Source organism: Columba livia, chromosome 3, assembly GCF_036013475.1.
Source record: "Columba livia isolate bColLiv1 breed racing homer chromosome 3, bColLiv1.pat.W.v2, whole genome shotgun sequence".
NCBI lineage: Eukaryota > Metazoa > Chordata > Aves > Columbiformes > Columbidae > Columba > Columba livia.
In genome coordinates this window covers 76,581,533-76,600,249 of record NC_088604.1, presented here as the reverse complement: position 1 = coordinate 76,600,249, position 18,717 = coordinate 76,581,533, and the positions used below count along the sequence as shown (strand labels likewise).

At 44.1% G+C, this 18,717-nt stretch overlaps 1 protein-coding gene across 1 annotated transcript in view; it reads right to left on the bottom strand.

Annotated features, from left to right (window-relative positions):
• Positions 1–12,809: 12,809 nt before the first annotated feature.
• Positions 12,810–18,717, bottom strand: part of PGBD5 (piggyBac transposable element derived 5) — a 63,748-nt gene continuing 57,840 nt past the window's right edge. Inside the window, exons 6-7 of the mRNA XM_065057734.1 lie at positions 15,779–15,884; positions 12,810–14,254 (exon numbers count right to left, since the gene is read on the bottom strand). Coding sequence (XP_064913806.1) covers positions 14,059–14,254; positions 15,779–15,884 — 302 coding nt within the window. The 3' untranslated portion in view covers positions 12,810–14,058. The remainder of the gene's footprint in view (positions 14,255–15,778; positions 15,885–18,717) is intronic.

The window sequence follows — 18,717 nt, the reverse complement described above, 5'->3', positions numbered from 1 at the left end:
GCAGAGAAAATGCTTGTCTGTCTGCTTCTCTGTATTATAGGGTTATTTCTGTGTTCACCTATATGTACCAGTCCCTGCTGGTTTTTTGTCTGTGGGAAGGGGCTTTCCCTGTCCCCGCAGAGCAGCCCCTGCTTGCACCGCTTCTCTCCTGGGGGGCTCCAGCCGTCCCTCCTGCAGGCAGCTGCATTTGCTTTGACTGGATGCCCTGGAGCACAAGTTTCTGTAGGAAAGACAGAGAGGGCAGCAAGACAAGTTTCCTGCCGGTTCCCCTGTTCCAGTTTCTTCCTTTTGGCAGAAGAGAATTTGATTTTTTTTTTTTTCCTTGTGATTATTATGGGCTGCCAAGAACAGCTCTTAAATTAGCCCTGAGGAGGTGGAAAGGTAGAGAAAGCTCGCTGCAGGAGTTTGGTCTGACGCATGTAATAAGCACAAGTTCTACCTGATTTGACTGATGAACCCTGTCATATGCACAGTCTTCTCCTTAGTTTGTTTTTGTTGTTTTAATTAATTTTTGGCAGCCACACCAAATGCAAGTCCCCTGTCTTTTTCTGAATGCTGCTGCAAAGTTACAGCAAAGCTTTTTGGTCAGAGCTCAGCTCGGAAGGCTCAGGGAACACCCTATGAAACTCAAGGCCTGTGTGAAGGTGCCAAAGGTCCAAAACATTCCACAACAGTTGACCCTTTACCACCCTTTCCTAAAACACTCCTGCTCTATCTTCTCCCCACTGCTTTGAGCAGCTCAGAGATCTACACATCTGCTGTTCTTGCCACTTCTTTGGGACATGACTCCAGGTAAGATGTTATGCTTTGTTTTCAGTGGGGGAAGATGACTTTGCAACCACCCATTTTTAAGCAAAACTGTCTTAAGGAGACAGAACTGCTCATGCATTCCTGGGTGCTTCAGCCTTTGTGTAAGGTCCCCAAGGACAGCAGCTACAGCAAAACTCATCCACTGCTGAGTTTCATTAACCACATGAGAAACTGGGTTAACCTACCTCAGGCAATAGAATCCGGCAGGCTGCTGCAAGGCTGTCACTGCCGGAGAGGCTCTGTCAGCCGGGAGAAGGCTCTGCTGTCCTGCAACAATGAACTTAACCATAAATAACTCCTCGTTGTTCGAAAAGAAACAGTAGGAGGAAATTTTCTCTCTCTTCCTGTTCTAGTTTTCTCCCTTTTGGGTAGAGTCAAAGCGATTTGGTTATTTGTAGCATGAAAGGAGGTCTGGTGGGGACCAGGAACTGTAAAACTGAGGTGACAACAGGTAGGGCAAGCACATGGGGAGAAGAGTTGGGTCTGGCTGGTCTGGCATATCCTGGTGGTTAAACCTGATGCACAGGCATGAGGTTGGGTCCCCACCTATGTAGCTGCAGGACAGGATTCTAGCACCGCAATTTGAGCTGCAGCAGGGAGCTCCCTTGCAGCCCAGTTTTGTCAGGTACCTGGTGCCCCTGCTCAGAGGGTGCCCGGTCACCTCTCCTGCAGGCAGCTCTTTTGGGAGATGATGATGATCAAAGAAATGTTCATCCCAGCACCTTGCAAGCTGTTCATGGTCTGTGGTTTACAACTGGTCTGCTGAACCACTCTGCCTCTATAGATGTTCCCGTTTAAATTTGCTGGTGATGTTATTGGGCAAATCACAAGGAAACAAGTTGTTCATGGTGGCTCGTGGGAACAAAAGGTCAGGAATCTCATTTGCTCATTGCATGAGCAACAGGACACTGTTGCTGGCACCCACTGAGTCCACTCGAGTGGCTACGCTGGTTCTGTGCATACTTGCCAGGGGAAGGCAGGTATGTTTTATGCAATGTAAAAGCAGCTTCTAAAATCACTGTAGTGCACAATGCCTTGAAATTGGCTGCTGTTATCCCAGGCAAGAGAGTGCTGCTGGATAAAGATGATTTGTTTAAACTATCTAATGTCTATTTATTGCATTGGCCAAGACCCCTGTGAGGAATACAGATGCTGAGCAGCTGGTCTGAGTCCTACTAAAGTTCCTTTCAAATATGTCAGAGCTTTTCCAGTCCAGGGTAACATGCACCAAGCTCCTGGTGGCAGTAACAAATTTTCTTCATTAAAAGTGTTAATATCTCTACTGTTTCAACAAGTTTATTAAACCTGACTTTGCAGTATTTAATACCATTGATTGCTCAGACTGGCTTCAGACTGTGGGTCACCATGTCTCTTCAGTTTAGTAAACGTTTGACATTATCCGGTGTCTGAAAAGACAAACTGTGGAACTCTGCAGTGGCACTTTCAAAGTTGCTTTTCTGAACAGAGCATTCTACCTCCTCTATGTTAATCGTGGATTAGGAATGAAAAAGGTGATTATTTCAACACAAAAATGTAATGCTAATATTAAGCTAGTTGTTGGGATGCCTCTCCCATCCTGCCTTGATTTCAGCTGGGATAGTGTTCATTTTCTTCCTAGTAGCTGTTTTGTTTTGGATTTAGAATGAGAATAATGCTGATAACATACTGATGTTTTGTTGTTGCTAAGCAGTCAGGGACTTCTCAGGTTTTCATGCCATGTCAGGTTCACAAGAAGCTGGGTGGGGACACAGCCAGTACAGCTGACCCCAACTGACCAGAGGATTATCCCATACCATACGATGTCATGCTCAACATATATTTGGGGGGGGAGAAGGAGGAATGGGTGGGGGGCACGTATTCAAAGTGGTGGCGTTTGTCTTCCCAAGTAGCCGTTACATGTTATAGAGCCTGACTGTCCTGGAGATGGCTGAACAACTGCCTGCCCATGGGAAGCGGTGACTGAATCCCTTCTTTTGCTTTGCTTGCATTGAACTCTCTTTATCTCAGTCCATGAGTGTTTTTCACTCTTACTTTTCTGATTCTCTCCCTCATTCCACTGTGGGGGCAGTGAGCGAGCAGCTGCGTGGGGCTTAGTTGCCGGCTGGGGCTGAACCGTGACACATCCAATCTCAGAAGTAGCTCAGTACTAGGCAGTAGTGGGTTGTTTGGCACAGTAATGAAGAGGACTCAAAAATATGAATCAGAGTGACAATGGGAAGAAGAATAGCATGCACAAACTGGAGGAAAACTGACAGGTACAGAATGACATTTTCCTTTGCCAGTGTTGGATGGGGCTTTCTTCTGTAGCCATGTGGAGATAGAGTTGTTTATATTTGGAGACCAGTTTTTTTAGTCCAAATGTTCAAGAAATACGTATGTACAGTAGTTCATATATTTGTCTTTATCTCCAACAGTTTCAATGTTAAAAGTCTTTGAGATACAGGTACACTAGTAGGCAATAGATTTTTCCAATTCTTGAGAATAATTTGCAGTTTATTTCGGTGCGGCTGGCTGCAGATGCTGATCTTATTTACAGCAAATTAATTGCATGTTTCTCCCTTCCCCTATTTTCCCCTCACAACAAATTTCCATTTTTGTAGATTATTATTTGGCATCATTGTACCTGTGTTTATGTGGTTGTTTTTGGTGGTGGTGGGTTTGTTTGTTTTTTAAATTTTGTGTCTGTCCAGAAGAAACTGAAGCGGTTTGCTTTGCTGTTTCCCCAAAGCGTAGGAGACAATACTGTGATTTTAAATCCTGCCCTGTTGTTCTTGGGGAGGCCAAATCTGGCAGCAGGAATATCTAACCCTTCTTTTAAGGTTGCAATACAGCCCCGAGGCATGGCACTATGAAAAGAAGCGTATTTTGGCTTGTTGCAGCTCAGCATGCCCATGCCACAGTTGGTACCAGCTGCCTCTGGGCCAGTGTGGAGCGAGGGCTGCGCTGCAGGAGGTTGGCCTGACTGATCTGGGGAGGTTATTCTCATCTAGGTTTGTGGATTGTGAACTCCCCATGAGACTGATAACCTGCTTTGTTTCTGCTCTTGCTTTTTGGCTGAAGGAAGGAGGGGTTGCAGGTTCGCAGGCAAAACCTGTAACAGGAAACAAATTATGAAAAAAAAGCTAACACTGGTGAAATACTTGAATCCCGTGCCAGTATCTCTGGTGCAGATGTTTCTGGGGAATCCCATCCAAGGCCTCCACTGAGGAACTGGGAACAGCAGAAGAGGCAGAGAGGTCTCCGGCTTCTCAATCCTTACAACCTTTTGGCTTCTTAAACCCTCGCTCCCAAAGACAACACTGGGGCTGGCTGTGATCTGACCCTTGCTGTGATCTTAAGGAAACTGGAGCACAGAGACGGTCTCTGAAGAGAGTTGAGGTGGCTTTGCTTTGCAGGGGTTTGATGAGATGCCGTTCATTCCCGTGTGCGAAGTGCTATTTCAAGTCTTGGATGAAGACCTCTGATGCTTTGACTTGGTGGTGGCTGGGGGTGTCCCTTCTGCAGCGGCTGTGGCTCAGCATGCTTTTTGCTCTGCTCCTCTCTGGGGACGGAGGGGCAAGTGGAGCAGGATATTAGAAAACACCGTAAAATAGAATGTTAAGTATGGCTTAATTAAGAATGACTACGTCGTCGGAATTATTAATTGCAAATTCTCCTGAGAATAGTTTCACAGGAGATTGAGTTACTGCAGGCCTTGCCCTGATCTGAATGGATGGCATTGTTTGAAGTGACAGTGCTGAGATTATGTATATATGTGTGTGTGTCTCTGAGTGTTAATGAGATCTCAGGTTTCATATTTTCACAAATTAAATTCCTTGTTTTATTCAATTAGTGTGTTAAAGATGATTTGCATTGCTTCTCACAACTCTGATCGAGCTGATTACACACAGCGTTACCTCTGGTCACGGTACATCCAGGGAGCAAAGCGATGTGCTGCTGGACTTGGCTTTCCAACCGTGACAGCGAGCTTGGAGAAATTCTCATTTGGATTGTGACACAGCTGAACTTCTCGACTGGCATGCAGCTCGTCTCGCTGCAGGGGCTTGTAATCAGCCCTGTAGGTCCCTCCTGCCCCTGTGTGCCTGTGGAGCGATGCATGGAACCACCCGTGGCTGCAGGTGCTGCGTTTGGCTGTTTGCATCTTGGGGAGCCCTGACACCTGCCGGGGGGTGTTTGTGCCAGTCCATCCCCCCGATGATGTACCTGCATGTTTCCAGGCTCTGCTGTGTGCTGCAGGCAAGCAGCGTGGTTTGATCACTTCTTGGTTTTGGATGTGATGTCTCAAAGTAGACACCAGTGGGTTGCTCCCCAGCTACTCGGCACTGACTGTTGTGGTGCAAAAAATACAAGGCAAAAGGGAAAAGGAACCTGTTTCTTGGAGGAGCTGATTGTGTGATGGGTCTAGAAGACCCACACACTACGGTTGTTAATTCAGCTACCTATTTGCTGAAAAGATTTCTGAGAGCTTGGCTATGTTGAACATGCCAGAATATCCTGCTGTCCCCTGTTCTGTTACTAGCTAAGCAACTTAAGAAAAATACTCACGTCCTAGAGATGGGGTCCACAGACACATTAAATAGATCAAGGAGCACACTGCTAGTTGCTTCTCTGAGTTTTATTTTCCCTGAAAATCTAGATATTTATTTGGACAACTTAGATGCAAACTAGATTTCTTCCTGTGGAAAAAAACAAGTTACTATGAAGAAATACCCTGAGCAACTTAGACACTCCAGATATCTGACAGACCGCAGCAAGAGGTCAGTGTTGAGCCACACTAGCAGGTACTCGGAGGATGCTCTGCAGCCATGGGGGCATGAGGGACACAAGCCCAAGGTGTGGGGGGCATCTTTATTGTAGTCTTTGGCAAAGACCCCCCGTAGTCCCACTTATGTTCTCCTGCAAGGCTGCCTCCCATTCTGGATTAAGGTTTAAACCAGGTCGTAGTCTCTTGTTGACTTGGAGCTATGACACAGTGGTTATTTGCAGTTGATGCGTGTCTGGTTTTGCCTGCAAATGCCACTGGTGCCGCATGCCGCATGGTTTTGGTGGGTACTGTTGATGGTACAAACCTTGCCAGGAAGAGTCGGAGCAGTACGGACAAAGGGCTGGTACCATTCAGCAGAGAGACCGCTGAGAACCAGGACAGCTGCTTCATCCTTGTGTCCCCCTCCCTGCCCTGAGGGGGCTGGGAAGCATCGCTTGTGTGTGTCAGGAGGCCTGTGTGCAGACTATGTTCAAAGGCTTTTTAAACTCAGTTCTTTCTAAAGGAAATGCCATTGTATTCAACAGCTGGATAAAGATGTCAGGCTTTTGCCTCTAAGGGTCTTGGAGTGAGAGCCTGTAATTTTATCTACCAGTGTTTTCTCCATATCCTTTCACCTAGACACCCAGAGGGCAACCAAACATCTTTCCCACCTATTCCAGAAAAGAATGAGACAGAAAAGCAGCCGGCAATATATCTGACTGTATTTCAAAGTTGTTGATCGTAAACAAACTTTGTTGAAGAAATAAAATCACATGACAAGATATCAGAGTGATACTATAAATCCATTTTGTTATTGTTGCCACACTTCACATTTTTGGAACTCAGAATTTAGCTCATGGTGTACAAAACTTGTAAAAATTTATTGCAAGCGTGCCTTTGTGTAAAACAAAAGTGGTGTCACAAAAGTAGTTCCCTGTCCCATGCAGAAACACAGTTGTGTATCTCTTAGCGCCGAGAGGTCACACACCTGCACTTTCTGAAAAACCTGGCTGTTACAAAATCACTCTGAGAAGTTTTTCTTTAAAAAAAAAAAAAAAAAAGAAGGAAACAAAAGAAAGGCAATTGCAGTGTATGCTTTACCTCTGGAATTTCAACTTTCAACTGAAAACTTTAGAACGATAAACATGTAACTTTGCAACAGAACTGCAGCCGCTATGTTGTGAGCACAGCCTGATGGAGTCGTCCTGAAAGCCCTCAGCCAGCTAAGGCCCATGTGTGCACTTGGTACTGTCACTGCGTTTGATGGCATCTAAGTTGCACATATTGAAAATAAATGAAAAGTAAATGTAGAGGGGGAGATTCCTTTTCCAGAATCCCCGTTGTTCCAGTTTCTACTGTGGCATGTCCGTGCAGCGGTGCTCGGGCTCTGGGGCTGGCGGCTGCTGCTGAGGGACAGCACAAGGGCAGGGCTGGGGCAAGGCCGGCCGCGTGGGTGGCGCTGGGCTTGCGTCGCTAAAGCAGCTGGTGAGGACTGGCTGTATCAAACATCAGCCTTTGGAACTCAGAGGCCACAGGGGAAGGGAGTACACATGCTGGAAGGATAAGAGTTGGTAGGGATCACCTGGCTCTTCTCCCTCTGCATCCACAACCTCTGAACTTGCCTCTGCCTCCTCAAACCTGCTGTTCCACTTGAAACTCCTCCTTGTATCAGACTGTGCTGATTAGCCTCACCCACATGGGATCAAACTGATCTCTAGCATTAATGTGAGTTTTGCTGTCTCTAACCTCACCCCAGACCACAGGGACAAGTTATTTTTAATTTCAGTACTGAAATATCAGGCAAAGATTTGGCTTACAGCTACAAGAAAAACCCAGGTTGCAAAAGTAAGTCCAAGAGACCTGCAGTTTGTGTTCCATCAAATGAGCAACTCTGTTTCACGGAGAGGTGCAAATTGTTCAGAGGTCATGTTTTGCATGTGCCTTCACAAAGATTAATGCAAGAACAAGACCACAAAGTTACTTTGACACCAAGTGAGTTGGGGTTCTGTTCAGATGAACTTCGTGTACTGGGTTTTGCTGTTTGGTTTCTAGGCTTTTTTTAGTATGCAGTGAAAATAGGACAAAATGCTCTGAAGTCCAGAGCACACTGTGAATACTTGACAGGTGAAAGCATTTGCCAGCTGTTTTACTTTAGAAACAGAGTTCCCCATGGCTGGGAGCAAACTTGCATGGGCCTGGGGTCTTCCCTGCTAACACAACACTAGCTCTACTATGAAGTCTGTCTGTTCAAGGAGCTTGGATCCCAAACTGCACTCATCCCCCTGCCCTCCACTTTGTTTATCCAGTCAGGACCTGCACATTCTGGCCCTACAGGGTGGTGTTACCGTCCTTTCCCCCTTCATCCAGGTCCCCCATGCATTCATGGACTGTTGCAGCTATATCAAATGAGCGCTTCGGCAGAGTGAAGTTTTTATGGATAAGTTTTTTGCACTACACATTGTGTGGACCACCTTGACATCTAATACAAGCAATTATTACTTCAGAAAAGTGATATAAAAGGAATTTACCACTTAAGGCCTTTATGTGATGCCTAACAGCTGCTTACCACACCCATCAGAACAGAAGGGTTTCAAAAACAAAGAAAAAAACCTACCCAAAAACTCCCTGACCGTGTCAAAGGTTCCTCTTCAACAGTGATCCAGAGCTGAGGAATGTTACAGCCATTCTTATGGGAGCATTGGGGGTGGTGATGCTGATACCTGTTTTAGATCCATGCGAACATGACGGGCAGCACTAACGGGGCAAAGCAGGCAACACCTTCACAGTGATTGCAATTAGTACAGGCTTCAGAAACAATACCCTGTTTCATCTGAGATTTGCAAACTAGCAGAAAGAAGCAGCAAAGTAATTATATAAAATTAGACTGAAAGGCCAAGTCTGTGTTGTCACCTTTCCCAGACTGACCAAGAACCTGTGGGATGATACGGATGTGCTCTGAATGCATGGAATGAGGGAAGCAAAGGGAAGCACAGGGCTAGAAACTTCTCCAGGGCTCGATTCCTGAAGACACTTCTCTCAGAAGAAGAGACCATTTTTGTACAAAGCACAGACATTCTCAACTGTTCCCAACTGTGAGATGATGATAAGGGAGTTTTCCAGTTCATAATTCTTCTGGAAACAAAGGTAGGCTTGGGAACAACTGTTACAAGAAGGAGTATATATCAAGGTGCACTGGTGATGGGCTTGCATTTGAGCAGACAGTGACATGATTTGTCTGTGCAAAATACCTTAGTTAATGACAGGCCAAATATATACATGTTTTGAGCTTAGAGTTCCTTGCCTTTGAGAAACATTGCTAACAGTCCTTTGCACTTGAATGTGCTCAACCAGATTGAGATGAGCTCTTGTTTTACAAACAACTAATGTTACATCAGTCCTAGCAACACGAAAGTGCCACGGCAAACTCCACAAGAGATGGATGGAAGACTTCAGATTCCACCTAAGCCTCAGTGAGTTTTCTCAAGTCAGTATTTATTTATTTCAATTTCACATTGACTACTGGACTATAGCAAAGCTTCAGACTCTGTTTATCTCCTCTAAGCTCCTCCAGGCATGTTGGGCTGCTGTTTTATCCAGTTTTCTCTTACCTTTGGGGCAACTTGGTTTTGACTCATATCAGCCTATATGGAGTAAGGAACCAATGCTAACAAAATCCCACAGCTCTTACTTCAGGGTGGAATAACGCTGGGCATGCTTTCACTTCTAGCTTGGAAAAGTGCATTTGAACAAGTCACTGAAAATGCAGAACATGGACTTTATCAGCAGGAGTGCAAACTCCCACTTTACAGTTTTATCACTCCCTTACCCGTCCTGTGCCTCGGTGTCTGATAAGGGAAGGGGAAGCTTCTATTTGAGGAGCTAATGATGCCTCATGAGTGCTGAGGTTGTTAAAACACTTTGCAATCCTGCCATGGAAAGTAGCACAGATGCACAAAACCATCAGCACAGAACTATTAGCGCAGCATAATCTCCTACTGATCAGTAAAATCACTTCTAAGACTATGGGACAATGACGTGTAAGACTCACATATTGGAGGCTTCTTTCACTACTCACGAGCTCAAGACAAACACATGTAAAACACATGTGTTTGTAAAACACATGTTCGAAAGGAAAAATGAAACCAACTTCTTCAGTCGATAAAAGAAAACACAGAAGTGTATCTGGAAGTAAAGAATGGAAATGCTGTTTTGAGAGTTGTTGTTTTTAATGTCAGTCTGGAAACAGCTAAATTAATGTTTCTCTAGGTACTGTCAAAAGAAAATGAACTTGTACCCATTAGGGACACTGAAACTTCTATAAATTTGGATTCTCAGACTACCTTGTAAACGTAGAACGGTTGGGTCTAGAGAACAGAAATGGAAAACCAAGATTTCTTTAAATTGTGCCCTAATGTCAAGTACAAAAATGGGCTGAAGTAAAAAGTGTCAGAGTTTCTGAAAGCCCTTGAAGCATTTTTCAACTGAGACAACAGCAGTGGCAACCATTTCCCAGTGGCTTCTAAGCTTTAGTGAGTGTTATATTACACACTGAGAAAAGAAATGCTTTTCAAGAATGGGTCGTGGCACAACAGGCATTTCTTGAAAGAAGTACTGTGCATAGAAGGTGGTCAGTATGTCTTACTGATGGTCTGGTTCTTTGAAACAAGGTTTGCATACCATAAATAAGTAATTTTCAGTTTTCAGAAGTAGGTGTAAATGAAAGTTCAATTCAGCAGGAGAGAAACGAGCTTTGCTGCTCCCTTGTCTACCTTAGCTTCAAACTTGTTTTTTTCTCCCCTTGAAAAATGTAGAGCTGTTCCTCTGTGACCTGGTTGGCATTTCCGCTGCATTTTAGCTACTGCTGAGCTTTAATATCTCTTACACGGATTGTCTCAAGGCTAAAAAAACAAAATCCCCAAAACAACTCAAACTTGCTGTCATTTCACAAGTCATTGCACAATTAACACACATACTGTACCTAGCATCCTCGCACTACTTTGAGACCAACTCCCCCCCACCCTCCCCTTTTTTTCCCTTTAACTAGGGAGAAGCTTTAATGTTGTGAGCAGGTGGGGAACGAAATCTGAGTACGCCAGTTTGTGGTAAAGGAAATGTTCCAGAAACTGAGCTGCAATTAACAAATTTTGCCTTTTAAAAACAAAAAGGTTCAGTTTCTTCCTTAATTACTTTGCCTTGTTTGTAGTAGCATAAAGTGCAAGATACTTTTCAACAAGGAGAAATCTTAACTTTCCCCTATTAATTCCCAGTCAATAAATGGACAAGATGAGGTGGAATAGTCATCTGTGGATATAGACTATGCTTTGGTGGCTTTCACTTGCTGGCTTTGAGAGCCAAATGTAGGCATTTTTGCACATATAAATATATATAAATATTTTTGCTTATTTATGGAATGTTTGCGTATGTTTAGGGCACCAGTTCAAAATGATGAGGGATGGTTAAGGCTAAGAAAATGAAATTCATTGCAAAGCTATAATTTTGTCTTCATTTTTTCCCCTTTAAAAAGGAGACTGAAACATCTTCCCTGTAATAGTCAGCCACTGTGTAATCCCCCATCAACACCAATTCTAGGGAAAACTACTCAGGACCAAGTCCCTGAGGCAAAAAGCTAAGACCTCATGACTTCAGCTCAAGTAATCCATACAATTAACAGCATACATTAGTGGCAAATTAATCATTCCAGAAATAAAAGGCATTTTCTGTATGGGACGGCCTAGATCTGAGCCTTTAAGCATGCGTAGTAATGTAGAAATTGACCAAGGGCTTCAGACATATCTGAAGGGGCTACAATGGAGGTGGAGAGTGCTGTGCTTGCTCCTCAGAAGCACCAAGTGGCTCTGAAGAGGCCTTGCAAACCTCCCCATCTCTGCTGGGGGCATGTGCACCTTGAAAATGCTCTGGCATTGCAAGGAAGCTGGGCTCCCAGCAGCTACTGTTCAAACAGTTTCATCAGCAAAGTTCCAGCCAAACCTCCTTTCCTTACTGCCCCAGTTTTGAATACAGTATAAATTTACAGGATACAATGAAATTGGAGCTACTCTTCCTGTTGCATATGCCAGCATAGGCTGGCATTGTCAGAAGCAGGGACCAACAAGAACACCATTTGCCTTTAGGTACCTCTGTGGAATTCCATTAAAAAAAAAAAATAAAAGGAAACTGTGGGCTTATATTGCTGAACATTTGTTTTTCATGCCTCACACTAGCTCCTCTCCCCCTTTGAATACTGACAAGAACTAACTACCACCCACAGTCTGAAGAGGGCTCGTCTCCATGCTCTGCAGGGCCAAGAAGTTTTGAACTCATCCTTGGGCTCCCATGTAGCTCAGCATTGCCAAAGACTAGAGTGGTACAGACCCTCTCCTCCCTTTTGAGGCTAGGAGTCCCCACTGCACAAGGCTTTGTCCTTTCTCCCATGGTTTCTTGGTGGAGACCTTGTGGACTAAGAAGGGAAAAGGGATGGTTAGGAAACCTATAGGCAGAGCAGGACATGTGCGATGGTCTCCAGGCTTTACTGGGAGCAGAACCACCATGGAGTTGGCCACTTTACTCTCCTGGTAATCAGGTGAGATCTGCCTCTAAGTCTACTCCAAAAAAAATAAGACTTTGGAGGAAACAGATGTCAGTGCAAGGAAGCTCTTTGGGCTAGTCAGTAATTTACTAACCTTTGCTAGATTCTTCCTCTGTTATGATTTACATGCTCTACATTTGCACATCACACCACAATGAAATTTGTGGAATTCTCAAATTCACATTGGTTACCCTCTATTGTCTCTCACCAGATAGATACATATAACTGGTGAGGTTTACACCGATACGGAAACCCATCACTCACTCTCCTTCCTCTTGAACCAACTCAAGTCATTCTTTGGTAAAACTTCTCAGACCCAGGGACAGACCTAAAACCAGTTGGTTCTCTAAGCAACATCATTTCTGCCCTGTAAGTTAATGTCATTCTGTTTGTGTCCATCACTTCTAACCTTTAGAATACAGAGTTTTTTGCTTATTGAGTTGTGGAGTGAAATCAATACGGTGTAGAGGGCAGGGCAGTATTTCATCTCAGTATCATTTCTCCTGTTTCAATCATATATCTCTGTCAGCCCTGTTTTCCAAAGCTTCAGCTGCCTTCAGATTCCATCAGCACCAAAGCGTGGTGTTTCAGCCACTGGCACCAGCTCATAATGGTGCTTGCCCTCTACAGTGTTACTCAGAACAGGGGAACTCTTCGGGCCTGCTCTGGTTTAGTGAGGTTTTAAGGTCTGGTTTTAATTGGACTTATTTCATTTTGTAAAACACAATGCTATGCTATTTTGCTAAACATGTAAACTGCTTAATTACAACTACTGTGACAAGCCCTGAATTCTAACAAGAAGAATTCCTACAGAACATCCTGCAGTGATAATGGGAAACACACTGCTATTAGTGACTTATTTTTCTTGCCAACTGTGTGCCAAATGAAGTTCTAAAACAGACAAAAAAAGTCTTGACAGTTACAAATAAAAAGAAATAAATTGTGATTCCTAAACACTTAACAGTCCATTACGTTAGATTTTTAAGCAACATTTAAGACAGTTGAAATCAAGAAAAAAAATGTAATTGTTATATTCTGATTTCTCACCTACACACTAACCGTGGCAGTTAAGTTATGAGGCAGTATTACTGACTGGTTTACTCACTGTTAACACAGTATTACTCACTGTTTGTTTGTGTATAAAACATTTCATCTTGGTTAAAAAAGAAAATCAATGTAATGCGTTTCCATTTTACATTTACTACTGTATTTGGTTTCTCCTAGTTTTGCTGCGTTCTAACCGGGATCAAATTGCCTTACATTACACTAATAAAAACAAAGGAAAAAAAAAGAAAAGAAGACAGAAATAAAAAGTCATAACTGGTCCTCGGTTCCTGGCTGCCTGCCTGGGAAGGTTTTATTTGTCAATACGCTTGCTTCAGTGTTGGTGTATCTGAACTGCTTCGTTTCGCACACTGGGAGGGAGGACGGACAGCGGCGATGCTGGACAGGGCAGCAGTCTCTCTCAACCACAGCCCATGGTGCAGACTTACGGTGCTTGTCCCAGAATTAAATAACTCCAAGCATGGTATAGAGTTTTCTGTAATGCCCGCCTAGGACTGCTGAGCTATGACATACATGACACGCTCTTAGCCCAAGAGGAACGTTACAAGATGACCCTCTTCAACAAATAGTATTGAGATGACGACTAATTTAAGACTGTTTCTGGTGTACAGATTTCCACAGGGCATTCACGTATGCAGTTTTGTGTCAGCTTTTCCAGTGGCACTTTCTGCAGGACATGTTTACATCCAGTTGCTACCAGGAACAAAGTTCCCACCTCTCTAGTAGCATCACTTGGCATTTTTGGATAAGGACAGCACTGGTGGTGTCACAAGTTCCTTGCTTTGCCGTTCCACGTGTGGTATCTTCTTCTGCTTACCCTCCACCCCCTGCCTGTGCCACCAAGAACAATGCATCAATGGGAGGGTGAGGTGTCTTCCAAGCCCAGAAGCTCCTTTACAAGTCTTTCGCCAAACTGTGCACGGCTGTACCTCGTCACATGGTAGGCCTCCGACATTTTGTAGAGGATGTAGGCATTGTTAATAGCGATGCTGATGGCAAACCAGAATACTTGTTGCCAGGTCTTGTTTGGTTTGTGAGAAATGAAATACCTAAAAAGACAACAGACAAGGGGAAGGAAAAGCACTGTTCAGCCAAACCTTGCAGGTGGGATGCAAGAAATAACCCCAGGCAAAGATCCTCCAGTCCCAAAAGGAAAGCAGGCCCAGGACTTAATACCTAGTACAACTATCATCTTAAGAACTTTTGTATGATGTATTTTACAATCATTTACAGTTCAATTGCACAATTTTGGAAATTTCTAGTAGTGTCTAGAAGAACCGACTCATTTGCTTTCAGAAGCAAAACCTCAGCAGCACTCTCATCTCTGCACTACCCCATGTAAATAAGAGTACCGATACAGACCCCTCGAGCTTATCGGGGACAAACATCCACGTGATGGGAGCTGTGGGTCTGAATCCCTTCAATTTGTAACTAAAAAAAAAAAGCCCCAGGCACATTATGTTACAGTTTAGGGAAGATTCCTGGTACTTCCCCTCTTGCTTATCTCTATTGCGACCAAAGAATGGTTTCTGCTGCTGTCAACAGCAGGTGGGAGGATGTGGGGGTAGAGCCAGAGCATGCAGTGCTGGTATGTGAAGCACCTCTCCACAATGCAGAACTAGAAAGGACTGACATCCTTATATTTAGGTTCTGAATAATTCTAGGATTGCCAGAATATTTGTTCTTTGGTCATGAGATTTCCCACTTTCCTACTTTCATTTTTAGTAACCATTTAAATTTGCTACCTCACCTCTTTTTCATATTGATTTCCTCAGATCAGATCCCAACATCAGTCTCCAGCAACCACCTCATCTCTTTTACTGAATTCTTGCTGCCTTGCCCAGAACTGGCCTGGAAAATCTTTGCTGCCTTTCTCTCGCCTCAATTTTTCACTTCTTGAAATCATCCGCACCTCCTCGCTATTCCAAAAGCCAAGCTTCACCACTGCTATTCTTACTCATTTCTGTTTCTCCCTGCTACATTGAGAGCTAACACCAAGGATTCCCACTGGAATTCAGGAGTGAAAAGATCTACATTTTGCTGTCCCCAGTCATCTAGATCTGCTTTACATCCATGAGTGAATGCCTTTTTCTTCTGGCTCCAGGTGACGCAAGTATCACCAGGACAGACAATCACCTAAACACTATGTGCTGATAGGGGTGGAGAGCTGAGGCAGCCTGAAAGACTTGTGGGGCTGGCAGACCCTTGTTAAATTCTCTATTTAGCCTTCAATTTGATGTAAACAAGAACATCAGCCTGCTGGATCATCTTCCCAACACTTCTTACAAGTCATTTAGAAGACGCTAAGAACATACATCTTAATTTTTTTTTTTTTTAAATTGGGTAGGATGGGTGGATGGGTAGCTAGGGCCAAAACAACAGCAGCAATGCAGCTCTTGCCCTTTTGCAGAGCCGGCTGCCGACCTTTACTGAAACAGGAGTTTTGTCAAATATTAATTCCATAAAAGCAGAACTGGGCCCTCAGCTGCAGCTCAACACAGAGAACACAAACATTGCAGCAACAGAGGACAAGTGAAAGAAATAAACACATGCACACACACATTCTTACTTACTTGCTGTATTTGTCATCGTATTTGCAGATATAGCTAAGGTGAGCAGCAAAGGCTTCAACTGCCAACGGGCATGGAATTTCTCCACTTTTTCTCTTAATTATAACTCCTGCATCAATTACAAACATAACAGTTTTAAATCCACTTCATAGGTCTAGTAATTAAAAGATATGGTTTCTAGATACAGGCTATTAAAAAATAAACCTTATTGACAGTTTCTGCCCTAAAACTGGGAAGTTATCTGCAACAGAGATGCTAATTTAAGTTGGGTTTTTTTTCACTGGTAGTACATTGAGCAAGTGGAAGAGGAAGAAGAGTTATAGTTTTTCAGTTGGAAATGAAAAGGTGTTAGACACAAATACTTTTATCATATGTTCAGAAAATAACACACATTGCCAGAATTCCACAGTAGCCCCCATCCCAAAATGGTATTAGCCTCTCTATTGGTTCTCAATGAATTGTGGTCACCTCTAGAGCTGTGACTTGCTATTTTATGCTTTGAGTTCTGAAGGTCCCAAATGAGTCCTTTCAAATGAGATCCTTTCACATGTCCACCCACGGGGCCCAAGAGCAACAGCACCTCCTCTCCACCAGGTGCTAACTGACAAAGAAAGAAAACACAAGAAGAAGGCGCCAGCCTGCTAAACTCAGTCATGACAGAGGTGATGCGGGTAGGTGAGCTGAAGGAGCCACAACCACAGTGTCTCTGGAATGAGAAGCTGCCTGACCCGCTGCTGTGGGGAGCCAGAGCTCAGATGTACGCGTAGGATGTACACATTCGTCTGCCTGGGAGCAACGTTCCCTGCCCTGCCTGCTCAGCTGGATAGACCGTTCAGCTCATCATGGGGGATGATTATCCCGCCTACTGCAGAAATCTGTGGTAAGGCAGCAAGTCCTCTGCAGCCACCTACCAACCATTCTATCCATAGACAAAGATGTTACTCCAAGAATGGGCCCCATTTCTTCACATGGTGCATCTTTGATCTGGCTTCTCCAACACTACAGCAGTAGTTATGAGTACAACACTCTCCCAAGAAACTCCCCTAGCTCTTCTTGGATTTATTCCTCCTCTCCTCTGTGTCTTCCCTATCCGGAGGAAGCTGCTTGTAGAAGAGAAGGATAAGTAAAACAAACTTGTAGTACTTTATTGAGGAGTCTGTTCCCTAACTTTTGACTTTATGTCCCCACAGGGTTTGATGGTCAGCTCTCCAGGGTATGAATCGTCTCTTGCTCCATGTCTAGGTCACACTGCCTAGTGAGAATCCCTGCTCTCCCCCAGGCACAACACTATTTTTCTCCAGGTGTAGAAAAGCACAGCTTGGCTGCACCTTTCTTCACATTGCTTCAGTACAGGTACGATTCTGAGCTTTCTCATTTCTCAAGCCTTCAAACTCTCACTGCCTTCCTTCTGACAACTCTTTTACAATCATCCCTAAAATGCTCCTCACGTTATGACTACAGACTTCACCATTTCATTCCCTCAGCTGGAAGTCTCATTCCATCCATTATCTCTGTCAAGCCCCCTGTGCTGTCCTAGCTGGCAGGCTCTATTTTGAAGCAAGACTTACGACACATACTAAATGTCATGTTACAGCTGACCCATGCAGCAATTTATTTGGGGCCTTTAAAGTCTAATTTTCAAAGAGTTCAAAATGATACCACCTTTAAATTGTTCAAAACATTCTCTTTTACCTCTGTCTCCCCAAGCTGGGTGTAAATGTAGCCCAAAGGGAGGGGAAAAATCCCCAATCAAATAAATAAATGCTTCATTACCTTCACATACTTACTATAGAGCTTTTTTGATCCTTTTAATGAGTCCTACATCAATCTGGCTAGCATGAGGTAAAGAGGGCTGATATACCACCAGCCTGCTGCATCGGTGCTGCAAAATCACTTGCCATCCCACCTGGCCAGGTCAGGAAAGGATAAGTATGTTCCTGATGCATGTTTTAAAAAAAAAAAAAAAAAGAAATCCCCTTCTTTCTCCTCTTGCTCTCCTCTCTTTCTTTCCCTTCTCCTCCTTTGGAGGATTTATATTTCCTTTGCAATTTGCTTTGTATTCACAAGCCTTAAAAACAAAAATGCATTGCAGTGGCAGCTATGTGGGTACCATATACTCCCTCTCACTTTCTATTATATTCCACGTAACATTCCTCTGTTTTGAGACTATAAATAGCTTTATACGCACATTATTTTTATAGCCTTTACCAGGCTTGTTTCGTGGCCATAGGCCACCTCTCCAGGGAAGGAAACTGCCAGAGCCAGGTGGTTCCCAGCCGAGGTCTCTGCGGCAAGTTGTCCCCAGCCAGCTGACTCACCGGCACAGCCCGGGAGCTCCTTCCCCTCCCGGTCCTCCCCCAGCATCCCCGTGTTCCCTCCCTGGCACCGCTCCACCTTGGCAAGCACTGATATTTCATAACACAACAGAGGGAGCGCTGCATGTCCCAAGTGCTATTTGGTTTTTTATTAGGACGTAGAACTGCAGACAGTCAGCATTGTAACAAGGTCTAATGTTCAAGGTCTTCCCATCAGAGTCCACTGGCCCCATCTCCACTCTCACCACACTTGGACACAACCCCCTGAACATAGTTGCACAAAGGGCACATGGAAATCTAAGGTTAAAACCCTAAGCTTCCCCATTCTGAAGCCTATTTTCTAACATTATGTTTCTTTTCCCAGATTTTTCAGTTCTGGGCAAATCACGCAAAGTGTTTTTTTCAGGAAAGCAGACAGTCACAGACACTCCTCACTCCAGCTCCTCCTGGGCTAAGAACCACACAGGGACTTATACAGCTGCTTCATACAATTGCGATGTCTCTACAACATCTCCCATCTTCTCACAAGTCACTTCTAAGATGCCAACATGCCATTTTCAGCTCTTTAATCCTTGTGTATGTGGCCCAAGATTTGTTTTCCATCCTTAGCTATTGTCTTTTTAGCTT